General features: G+C 38.5%; 2 protein-coding genes across 3 annotated transcripts in view; one reads left to right on the top strand and one right to left on the bottom strand.

The window, feature by feature from the left end:
• stx8 (syntaxin 8) overlaps nucleotides 1-7420 on the top strand; it is a 34876-nt gene extending 27456 nt beyond the window's left edge. Inside the window, exon 8 of the mRNA XM_063883961.1 lies at nucleotides 6703-7420. Within this exon, the coding sequence (XP_063740031.1) occupies nucleotides 6703-6767 (65 nt within the window). The 3' untranslated portion in view covers nucleotides 6768-7420. The remainder of the gene's footprint in view (nucleotides 1-6702) is intronic.
• A 220-nt stretch (nucleotides 7421-7640) lies between these two features.
• Nucleotides 7641-12014, bottom strand: part of ntn1a (netrin 1a) — a 54979-nt gene continuing 50605 nt past the window's right edge. For both annotated transcript variants that reach the window (XM_063883958.1, XM_063883959.1), the window contains one exon: nucleotides 7641-10860. In XM_063883958.1, coding sequence (XP_063740028.1) covers nucleotides 10532-10860 — 329 coding nt within the window. In that variant the 3' untranslated portion in view covers nucleotides 7641-10531. The remainder of the gene's footprint in view (nucleotides 10861-12014) is intronic.

The following is a 12014-nucleotide window of genomic DNA, read 5'->3' as shown; positions in this document are numbered from 1 at the left end:
CTGTCACGCCTGCTAGCATAGTGTCCTGGCCGTAAAAAAGGGTTCTTCATATTAGTCCTTTGAGGAATCCCCAAATTAGTATTTTGGGTTGAAAATCAGCTGCAGGAGACACTTTGTCTATGTATAGCAGTTGTCCATAGCTATCCTACAAATCTATACTATTCCTGATTGCATCCTATGTAAGGCTGCTAGCGTGCTGCTAAAGCTTTTCCTCCAGTGTAGGTGTGGCATGAGGTATTAGTTACTCCAGATTTGAATGTGTTATCTCGACTGTACACTAAGAAGCCTTGTGACATGACTCTTCTTCCCTTTTACCACCCATCTGCTGCATTGAGTTTAACTTTTGTTTGCCATTTTTGAAAAAGTTATGCTTTTCAGAGGAAAACAGCTGCCATGAGAGGTGTGTTAACTAGCTAAGGCCAATCTGTGGAATGGGAGAGCTTCATCCTGGCTCAGTTTGCCCAGTGAAACGCCAGACAGCATTGCTATGGAAAAGGCTGCATTGTTGTGCTAGGAGACCTGGCGGTCACAGACAGAAGCAGAGCAGGCTGCAGGAAGGTCAGCCTTCCCAATGCCTCGTTCTGTCGGTCGTGTCCCCATGGTGCCCGAGCGTGAGTTTGTTTGTAGATCCCAGAGCTTATATTGTATTAGAATCAGGACTCTTTCTTTCTGTCTTTCTTTTTGTTTAACTTGTTCTTTTGCAACCCTAACCCCCCCCCCCCCTCAGTTCCAAGCTAAAGAATATTCATGGCGTGTGTGTGTGTGTGTGTGTGCGCGCGTCTGCGTGCCTGTGTTCAATTGCATGATTATATGCATTGCATGTATGTGCATTGTGCTAACTTAGTGTGCACCAACAGTTTCCAAAGGTGTCAACTAATATGTATATGCATAAGATGTTCTTGTGCATGCATTTGTGTTTGCGAGTATGAGTGTGTTTTTGTGTGTGTGTTCCATTCTGTGAATGGAAAATTTCCCCCATGGTCTTCCTCACACTCACCTCAATGCTCTCTTTCTTTTTTCCATTCCTCTCTGTCATCCCCTTGTTCGTCTCCTCAGTTGTTTGACACTCGTCTTTGTGTCAAGCAGAGAAAGAATTGAAAATACTACATGCCACAAATTGTTTGGAGGGCTTTCCCTCTTTCTCCATGGCAGCGTGTTTATAATTCCTTAGATTTAAGGCTTTATTTATTTTTGAAACCACCTCTCACCCAAAGCCAGCGTTTGGTGTTATGTCTCAGCCAACTCCTTGTGAAGCTAGAAACGTCTGGTTTGACAGGCCAGAGCATACTTAACATATCTATTGTTAGCTCCGTTGTTGTAAAAGAGGCTTCTTAGTTTTTACAGATTAAAGTTGTGCTAAAAAGATGGAAACATTTCAAGAAATTTGAAAAATGTTCTTCACTGTGAGATTACCAATCTAAACTATCAGACATTGCACCCAGTTAGGGGCGTAACAGTTTTGTGAGTCTGCACTGGAGAATTTCAGAAAGCTGCAGGAGAGAAAGTTAAGCTGTGGGTCGGGTCATCTGTCCGAAAGGGAAGGACCCACATATTGCTCAAGCATGTTTTTACTGAGGCATACTGTGCATGACTGGTGCCCGAAGTGTTGTGAAACATCCATTGTGTTGAAACATACTGGATTCTTCTGCTGCACAGGCTTGTTTTGTTTTTTTTAGCAATTCCCAAGTTGAAATACCTCATTATTATTTGTACCCTGCAATACATAGGGCTTGACCAAAAGAGACAAATGTGGAAAAACAAAACAAAAGATGAATTATTTAAGAAATCTGAATTTATAAGAAAAACAACACTTTTTAAATTGTTTTACTTTTTTGCCTTTAACACAAAGGTCTTTGAGATTAGGGTTAGGGTTAAATTAAAACACTTCTTAGGAGATTGTTTATTTTGTTGAACCTAGAAGAAGGGAAATTAAATATAATACATGCTTATATTCCTCATTTATATTCCTTACATACTCCTTATTTATTTTTTTGTTCTGCTGGTCCAATGCTGTCACATAAAAAAGCTAAGCCTGATTCACAGAGTCATTACCACTTGTTTTAGTTGATGTTGGTGGGAATTGAGGAGTGGAGGCTTTGAGTTGGGTTGGATTAGTGTGGCAGATTAGTCTACAGGACCAAAGGGTCTCTTGCAGAGTAGTGTGAGTTCCCCAGAGCTTAGGCATCACCATCAGGCAATGTCGGTGCTTGAGCAGCCCTTCTCTACAGAGCTAATCCTCAGTTTGTTGAGGGCCACTTCTGCAACCCCGTGAATCCTGCAGGTGGCTTGCATCTCAAGTAGGTTCGTACTGTTTGGACTAGAAGGGATGTCTAAAGGGACTGTGGGTGAGGGGCAGCATTTGAAAGTGTTTGAAAAAAACATGTAGAGCAAGTAAATGCACTCAGTATAGTTGGGAAATGAGAGTTGTCAAGAAAACACCTATTTTGTTTAACAGCGTAGTTTAACTTTTAAAACGTGGTCTACTTTCACCCGGTAAATCTTTTTTCCAGCTCTTTTCCCTCTCGCCCCCTAATTAAAATGGCAACTGTTGGAATCTAGAAATGGCAATTGAATCAGTTCACATGGTTAATGAAAGGTTTGCTTAAAGTAATACATCCTGCTAGTGATGTTTCCACATCTGAAATTGTTCATAGTGAGAGGCAAGGTAACTTGAACCCGACTCGAGAAATCTTTTAAATCTTTTTAAAATGTTCCACGTTTGCTTAACGTCAGGGTTTCAGTGACAACAATGTAATCCTAGTTATTGTGCCAACACAAAATTACAAAGTGGCACATATGGGTTCCTCTACCAACTGAATATCCTACCTTAACAAATACATATAACATCAACATTAAAAGTAATTTACTGGCAGACCAATGGCACAGTGCCTGTAAGATATTATTACAAACATTTTAAAATATCATCACAGAACCATATTGAGATATGATAGCGACACAGCAGCAGTCGGTCGGTCCAGCCTGAAATATTTAAAAACAATTAAATATATATATTTGATTTTGGGCTCAATACTTAAGACGACATTACAGCTATACTTAAGGTTTGTTGCTGATTAGTTAGCATGGTCACATGGTAAATTAAGATGCAGGACATGGTGATGATTATTCCTGCTTTACATCAGCATGTTAGCATGCTCACATTAGCATTTAGCCAAAGCAGAGCTCACGCTAATTCTCACACTATATCAGATGTTGTATTAGAAAAAATGAAGAAATATATAAAACAATTTGAATGGCTATTCAATACTTTAGGCCACAAACCATTAAACGTTTTTGTCTTCTTCTATTATGCTGTGAGAAAAATGATGAGCATCAAATTGACCTTGTTAAAATAAAATAATTTCCTTTTCTTTAAAGGTCATCCGCGCCTTTTGTGGTCCAAAAAGATCTTTGAACCATAAGCAGGGGGAACGGAGGGAGTGGTGAGGGAGGTTCGGGGGTTGTCTCGGTCTGTCCGGAGCTCTCACCAATTATTCCTTTTCTCTGTGATTTGTCTTACTGATGTGTCTGAAAATTTCTAAGATGGGATGAACCCAGACTCTGGCCTCCGAAGCTCCTGGGTGGTCAGTCTATCAGCAGACACCGACTATCTCCCTCAGCATCAGTGTCACACCACAGCCCTAATCTATTTGGCAAGCAAACGCCGTTATTGTCATTAGTCTCTGGAGGCCTCCTGGGGGTCAGGACTAGATGTTTAGTTACCGAGGCAGACGGGGTTGGTCCATGGGGAGCAGAAGGGTGAGGGTCAGTGGGGCTGCATGACTGACTGGTACATGACATTATAGTGGGTGAGAGCCTTGCTCCCGACTTTAGTTTCCGAAAGTTACAAAGCACATAGTTTCTCGAGTTTTGTACAGGTAAGATTTTAAATTGTATTTTATTTTACCTGAATAATTCCTTTTCACTTCATCCCTCTTTTTTATTTTGAAAATGGTACTATTATGATTATATTTTTTGATGCTATAGCTTTTATACTTAATTTTTAGTACAAAGTATTTATACACTGAAGTCACTAGATTGATTTTTTTTCGAAGATCTCAGTACTGCTTCCAACATGGCATGTTATGCAGCACAGCCTTTATTGCTGTTGTTGCTATGGTGTCGTCAAATGGAGTTTCTGACAGATGTTGGACTCGGCTGAATGAAATTCTCATGTCTGAATCTAATGTGGATTGGGTGTTGCGTCAGTATCGTTTACACCCAAACAAAGATAATTGCTGGAAATTTGTGTGTGTGTATTTGCTTTAAGCATGAGGCTTTTAAAAAGCCATCACACAAACTATTTGAGCGTGTGTTTCTACTTGGACATTTATTTTATGCTCACATGTGTAAGTTATCAGGAGGAGAGGTCCTGTCTAGACCGGTGATGACTTCTAACATGTTCGTCCTGTGGACATTTATATGAACACCTTCCTCTCAAATAGAATGAAAAATTCTGCTTAAGTAATGAACAATATGCAGAGAAAATGACTATCTGCCATAAATATGTTAAAGGAAAAAAATGGCAAAATGAGTCAAAGACATCTGGTCCCCTAACAGCCATACCCCGTATCCTGCAGAGAAACTAGCATCAGCCTTACATTTCATCAGAACACCACACCACCACGACCACCGCAAGCAATTAGTTCAGCATGGCTTATATCTCCGCCTGTCTCTCTCCCTGTGGGAAAGACGACCAATTAGGCCGTGCAGGGGAACGAGGGAGGAGAGAGCCAAAGAATGAGAGAAATGTAAACCCAAAGTGAAAGGCTGGGGGAAATACCAGCCGCATGCTAAATAACAATGGACATCTTGAGTCAGTGAGGGGACTGTCAGACCGGCCAGGGATGCAGTTGTTTGAAATCTTCACTCCTGTGCCACTCTAGCATGTATATAGTGGTTGAACGCGCCCTTGGAGAGAGTTCTCCATGTCTTTTGTGTGTGTGGTATAGGTCACAGAGTATATATACTATACCTGGGGACAGACCCCCAAATCCTTTTAAAGTGTTTGATGTGCATGATATAGGCCACCCAACCTCACTTCTCTGTATATACCTCCCCTAAAATACTGTGTACTAGCTGAACTGTATAAAGATGTGTATAATATATCAAATATACCTGACCTGATTTGTCAGACTTTTAATATATTGGACTAACCACTCTTTAAATTCCTGATAGTGTTATTACCATGACAGATGTACCAAATATTTTCCAGTGTAGGGTTTCAAAAGCCATTTCTGTTTTGGATTTAGTTATAGCCTGACCTGTTCCTTTAGCCTGATACAGATGTTGATATTCTAATCTAGTTACAATATATTACTGATATTAATATTCTTAATGAAACACATTTTTAAAAGGGGTCCAATATATTTGGTCAATATTATGAGATATGGAAAAAAAAACTCTAAACCTAAACTTAAAAATACCTGTCTGTGCTCTCTTGTAGAAAAACAAATTCTATATTCCCTGCATTTCTGTACTTCAATAACGTGTTACTTATTGGCTTCTGGGATACTTATACATCATTGTTAAGAAATAGTGGACAAGAAAACTGCCTGGCGATAGGCCGGTTGGACTATTGCTTCACTTTCAAGTTGGTAACATTCAATAAAATGCAATTGTTGAGTTCCAAAACGTCATTCATCTTTATTGAGAAGAATGGAAATTCCACCTGTAGTGGATTTAACAACAGAAAGGGTTTTTTTTCCTAGGGTGGTGACTGTAATAAAAAGTGTAATATTTTCAAGTCCTGGGGGTAAAACACTTTGATGAAGTGTGAGTGAGCTCTTGCACATTTTGCTCTGCTTCCATGGTATCAGTGAAAAACAATGATTATCCTCTCAAGGCAGAATCAGAAACACATGCCTATCACGGTGTGCAATCTGTGGCAATAAAGCTTTCGAACGCATGTAAATTGCATTAAGTCATCAGGAGGAGAATGGTGATATGCTGCGAGGGCATAGGCACTTGGGACTTGTGTTAGATCAAGGATTTATAAATTAGTGGTGAGGTATGTAGGCTTCTTACCTCTTCCAAGTGTATTCCCTGAAGTCTGCTGCATTCCCCTCCTTCTCCGTGCATCCCTCAGATCAGCTTTGGAGTTCCTCAGCTGCTTGACATTTACATTTCCCACATAAAAACTACAGGGAATGTGTTGAACTGCAAAAGCTACAGGCTATTTACAGGCTGTAGTAAAGTAAATATGAGACAAAACATTTTTGGATTAAATAGTGACCATTTACAAAGTCACTTCAAGTGTTTACCAATTCTCTTTTCTGGTCACAAATGTGTTGTTTCTTTTGGTTTTGGGGTAGTTACCTTACTAACATATCATGGCTCTGTATTTTTAACAAATGTCACTCAAACAGGATTAAAACATGTGTTTGTTTGGGACTGTCAGCTCTGGATTAATTTACATTTGCATTTTTGTTCGTTAAGTTCAAGAGAAACAGTAAAATAGTTATCATGACAACAGTTTTGCACATCTTTAAGAACTGCAAAAGTGTGACGATAATGAGCTTTTTATACTTTCTGGACATCAACTTCACCTGTATCAGGTTTTTGAAACACAAAATGAGTTTTGTAGTACGATCTATTCATTGTTTGTTCAAGTCTTTTCATGGAATTGGTAGACAATAAAAAAAGGTTGACACATGGTTGGGGCTTTACCATCTGATTTTCTCTTTCTTGTTTCTCCTCCCTCAGGGATGCTGGTGGTGATTGTACTGCTTCTTATAGCCATCGTTGTGGTCGCCGTGTGGCCTGTGTAGCTGACGAGGATGGCAGTCATCACGGACCTGTGTAGAACTACTACTACAAACACAGTTTGGTGCAGAATACCACTTTTGCATCGACAGTGCACCTGTATGGTCTCAACAAACCTTCTTTCTTTTCTCAGTTCTTTATCTTCATATTGAGGCAAAGGCCACTGGCCTTGCAGCAGTTACATTTTTCTATACAAAAAGTTGTTGGTTAGGTGAGAGGCATTAGTATCCCTGAACCGAATGTTTTCTTTTCTGTTTAAGTGTTAATTGTTCTTTTTAAAAGTCGTTCAAGTGTCTTGTTTATTAAATTCTCAATGTATTAAATTGTTAAATTATTAAGAGGTTTGCCCGTCTATTGAAAAATATGTTGGTGGTGAAGGTGGGAGCTTTTCTTTCACAAGTCTGTCTGTGGTCTGAGACTCACACTTGGTACAGTTATTTTGCAACATTTACACTAACTTATATTTACCCTTCCATTACTGCAGCAACTTTAATTTTGTCATTTGTCTTTGGATTTCATAACGTTTCTAGAATAGCTCAAACCCCCTAACCCCTATAAAAACAAACCCCTCGGATGTGTAACTGACAAGACTGTTTTCCTTCCTTGTAAATCAATTCAGCTTGTAATTTCTAATAAATTACACTTCCAGTTAATAGTCTCTGGACTCCTGTCTGTAATATTGCTAAGGGATTACTCTGGAGGAGTGAAGAGCTTTGTAACATGATATTAAGCTGGGCAGACGGGTACCAAGTGCATATTTCCATTGCGAAATCTGCATAATATTGTACTTTCAGTGTTATGAATAGACGACCAGTAAATGGAGAAAAGCATTGAACTTAAATGAATACGTTTAAAATCATTATTCAAACAGAGGCAAATGTTTTTTTCAATGTAACAAGAGTTTATTTCAACTGAAAATCTGAATTTAGTTCTACCAGGTTTGTGTGTTCAGTAGTTATTATTTCCTTCTTTAATGTCAACGATCTAAACAACCACAAACAAGTAAAGTAAAAAAAATAAATGAAAAAGACAATAAAATCCACAATGTCTTGTGTCATTAAATATATTCATATATAATAACCATAATATATTAGTACGCATTGTAAAACAACATTGCAAAAAAAATAGTCTTGGCAATGGTGACAACTAAACAACATTTACAATTCATAGTATGAACACAAAGCAATGCTTTGACAGGTATGTGTGTAGCATTTCAACACGAAGCTTGTCAAACCATCGCTCAGGAGACGGATGTAAAATTTACAGCATGAGGCTACAGAGACTAGAGGAGTGGGATTACAGATTACATTGTGCCAAACTGAAAAACATTGACATGTAATGTTATGTTGTAGGACTAACAATGAAAGGCAGGAACATGTAAATATACTGTATGTGGTGTTATCATTAGAGCATTATGATGGACGCACATCACAATCGTTTGATTGATTGAACATTTAAGAAAAACACACTCCATCAAACCCAAAATGTAAATACTGAAAAAAGCACTTTAGCAACAAGGACACGTGTTCCTTTTATCTTGCAGTTGAACCCAGGTGATTTTGATTATGGTTTAAAAAGCCTGTATTTCAGTCGATTCTGAAAATTCCTGAACAAATTATTACTTTTCTCAGATAGTGGAATCAGAAGTTATTACCATTTTAAACAGAGGAAGTAGAGAGTCCATTAGATTAAAACCACGTGTCTTGCAAACATCCTTAAACCCAGTTTTACAGTTACTTTGTGCTGTGGAACACAATACAAGGTGCTAAATGTTTTTGTGAAACAACAAATAACAGCAACATGAAACATGTAGCTCAGAGTGTTTTGGGATGGACTGAAAGGAACTCCAGTTTATGATACATCAAATACACTGTGGGCTTTTACAAACCTGAGCTGTGTTTTTACCACGCATTCCTTAGAGAAATCCAAACCGAACTGCATACAAATAAATGAGCAATGTGGTTTGAATCAAGCAGCGTCAAGTGATTGCAATTCACCCCATTCCTCCCTGTGCAAGTGTTGAAGTGTAGAGAATTAACGTGACAGGTCAATGCGACACCGTGGCTTCTGACTGGCCGCACAGTGAATGTACAGTCATGCATTGTGTTCGCAAAGAGTGTGTGGACTTATCTGAAATCTCAAAGCACTTTAAGAAGAATTCTAGATGAATGTAAGCAACTGTGAGGTTGATTTAAAAAGATACATCTTAGAAATTGTTGAGCACTTTTTTCAAGGTGCTGTTTTTGCTATTTTCTGAGGATTGCTTTCTTCACCACATAAGGTAAGGACATTATTTTGTCTTCAAAATGACTTTTTTCTCTGTTAACATACTGCATTACTACTGAGTTTAATTAAATATTTGACTTAAGCATCTTGTTCCACGGTAACAAACACACTAGATAAAGTGGTTTTTAGCTATCCACATTTCAGGCCCTAAGTGACACATTTTTTAAAATACATTTTGACACATTGTACAAAGTATTTTTAAGGAGCTGATGTAAGTTGAAAGTTATATATTTAAAATTAAACAAAAACCTCATGTACACACTGTAAGTCTGTAAGCCCGCATTGAGAACATGCAGTACTTTCATTGTCGCAACTACAATGTTGCATACACTCAATGACTTCGAGTAACTTTAACAGCTCTAATCAATCTGTGGTAAAAGTTAATATTCTCATTAAAATGTGGATGTTATGAATTAAAAAACAAACATCTGCCATTTCATTTTCTAGTCTTTTAGGAACCAATACGTAATATTATGATTTCAATTAGCTAACTAACTAAACAACAAATCCTGATTTTGTGAAGATTTTTTTAAGGTATATTTATAACAATAAGAGACTGGCCTCTGGTCCTTTTTTAAAGTCAGTTGTTAAACTCCTGATGGAGTTGTGAAAAGAAAAATCACAGTTACTGTAAGTACTGAAGGAAAAAACAGTGGTTTCAAATGCAGTCGATCTTCCAAAAAAAGCAGCACCAGTTACAGTCTCAAATGAGATGCTTTCACAAGCAGGGTTTTCAAATACTGAACCATCAAAACGTAACCAGTGAAAGGGGTGAAGTATGCTTTAGTGAATATTGTGTTTATCCTCGATTCTCTTTTATCACTTGCATATTCGCATAAGTCCAGACTTACATATTTCTTGACTCTTGAGTAGCAGATTTACCTGAATTTGAACAGAGAAAACGGAATGGCGACTCATTGACTGCTAAATGTATTTCTGTGGCTTGCAAACAATATTAATTATGGCACATGGAGGAAACACTATTGCCTCAAACAGATCAGTGAAGACTTTTGATGAAACAAGATTGCTTCTTAGCTAAGAATACAACAAGAAAACCATGCAGAGGCAACATTGCAGTGGTAATTAAGTGGCTTTTTCTGTGTCATTTTTGCACCAGCGGAAAATATCCATAAACATAAAATATAATGATTTCATACTGAGATAAAGAAAATGGACACATAACTGTATATGCTGGTAATAGGTGCAAATTCGGCAAATCCACAAGAGAGAAAATTCTCAAAGTAAAATAAACGATAAAACCAAATCTGCAAGGTGAGCTCCTTCAACCAAAGTTCACTAGAAAAACAAATCATCCTAAATCATTCTCTTCATGCTTCTACACAAAAAAAGCAGCGACATAAACAGTCTCTTGTCTGTCCGTGGTCCTCTATTGGCCTCTCTTTTACTTTTTACATTTTTTTTTTTATATCAGCTTTTTCTTGATTTCCTCTCCCTCTACGGTGTGCTCTCCGTCTTGTTCCACCTATGGCTTCTTGCACTTGCCTTTCTTCTCACGCTGCTGGAACTTCCTGAGCCTTCGTGCCCACGTGTCCCTCCACTGGATTACCAGGCTGCCTTTGTCGGCCACTACTCCACCCTGGCCGGGGGAATCCTCGTCGTTCCCCAACAGTAAGTACTTCTTCCCAGGCTTGATCTTGGGACACTTGCAGGCCACGTCTTTGGCGCGGACCCAGAGGAACTGGTCCCCGCGGCGGATACGACTCTCACCCTGCTTGTAGACGGAGATGATGTTGACGGTGAACTTCCACCATTCGCCGGCTTTGTCAGCCTTCAGGATGTGTACCTGGACAGCTGCAGAGTGAAGTAAAGGAGAAAGAGATGACAAATGATCAATAAATGTGAGATTTCTTATATTCAACAGGAAAGGCCCTTGTGTTGTGAGGTCATTTGAGCTAAATGCTAACATCAGCAGGCTAACATGCTAACCATGACAATTTTAACATGCTGATGTACAAAAAACCTTTAACAACTTTTGCTAAATAGTGCAAAAATGTAAAAGATGAGACTAATTCCAATGTCAACACTTAGGTTTTGGTGATTAATCAAAATATTGGACAGATTTATTTTTTTAAGTACCACTCAGTGGCTCTAGACTCAATATCAGAGAATCACTAAAGTTATTGCAATCCATCCTACCAACATCTTTTTTATATATAATTGTTGTCAATACATTTTTACCTTCAACAAAAAAATGTAACCTGATCCCCTAATTGATTCAAATGATCTACTACTATCAATATCTCCATCGAAATCCACCTATCCATTAACCTGGCTGTGGTGCGAAAACAACAGTCAGTGAATCGCTCAAGTGAGAAGGATTCAAACTTTTGGGACCATGAATGTCTGAACAAACTTGTATGGCAATCTATCCAGCAGTTGTTGACATATTACACTCTGGATCAAAGGATTAGAACGACTGACAGAATGACATTGACATTCTTTGAGCCATGCAAAAGACATAAAAACCTGGAAGCTGCCAGAGTGAGCCAACAAGTTATTATCTGTTCCAGTGCTTCATGTCTTTCCATGCCTCACCATGGTCATCAAGGGACACAAATACTCCTGGCTCTTGAGGTAAAGTTTTCCGTTGAGCATTTTCTATTCTACTAAATTGTCATTGGATATTTATGGAGGCAATTAAATAAGACACAGTAATTCAACTAACAACCAACCCTCCTGCAATGAAGATGTGTTGTTATGTTTTATTATTTTAATGATCAGCTTCTTATTCAAGAGTAACATCTATCATGAAGAAAGTAAAGGCTCCATTTTCTTTGAAGCTCACCAGCTCTTTTTCCAACATTATTCGAACATCAGCAACTCTCTGTCCTCTGCAACCACTATCATTGGGTTACCCAGTGTGGCGCGATGCTTGTAGGAGCGCTAACCCTTCCCGTGTCACAGTATCCAAAGCTCTGACACCTTCTGAGAGGACTAGTTGATTT

Source organism: Eleginops maclovinus, chromosome 5 (assembly GCF_036324505.1).
Source record: "Eleginops maclovinus isolate JMC-PN-2008 ecotype Puerto Natales chromosome 5, JC_Emac_rtc_rv5, whole genome shotgun sequence".
Taxonomy (NCBI): domain Eukaryota; kingdom Metazoa; phylum Chordata; class Actinopteri; order Perciformes; family Eleginopidae; genus Eleginops; species Eleginops maclovinus.
The sequence above is the reverse complement of the archived record's forward strand: the minus strand, read 5'-3'. Positions and strand labels throughout refer to the sequence as shown.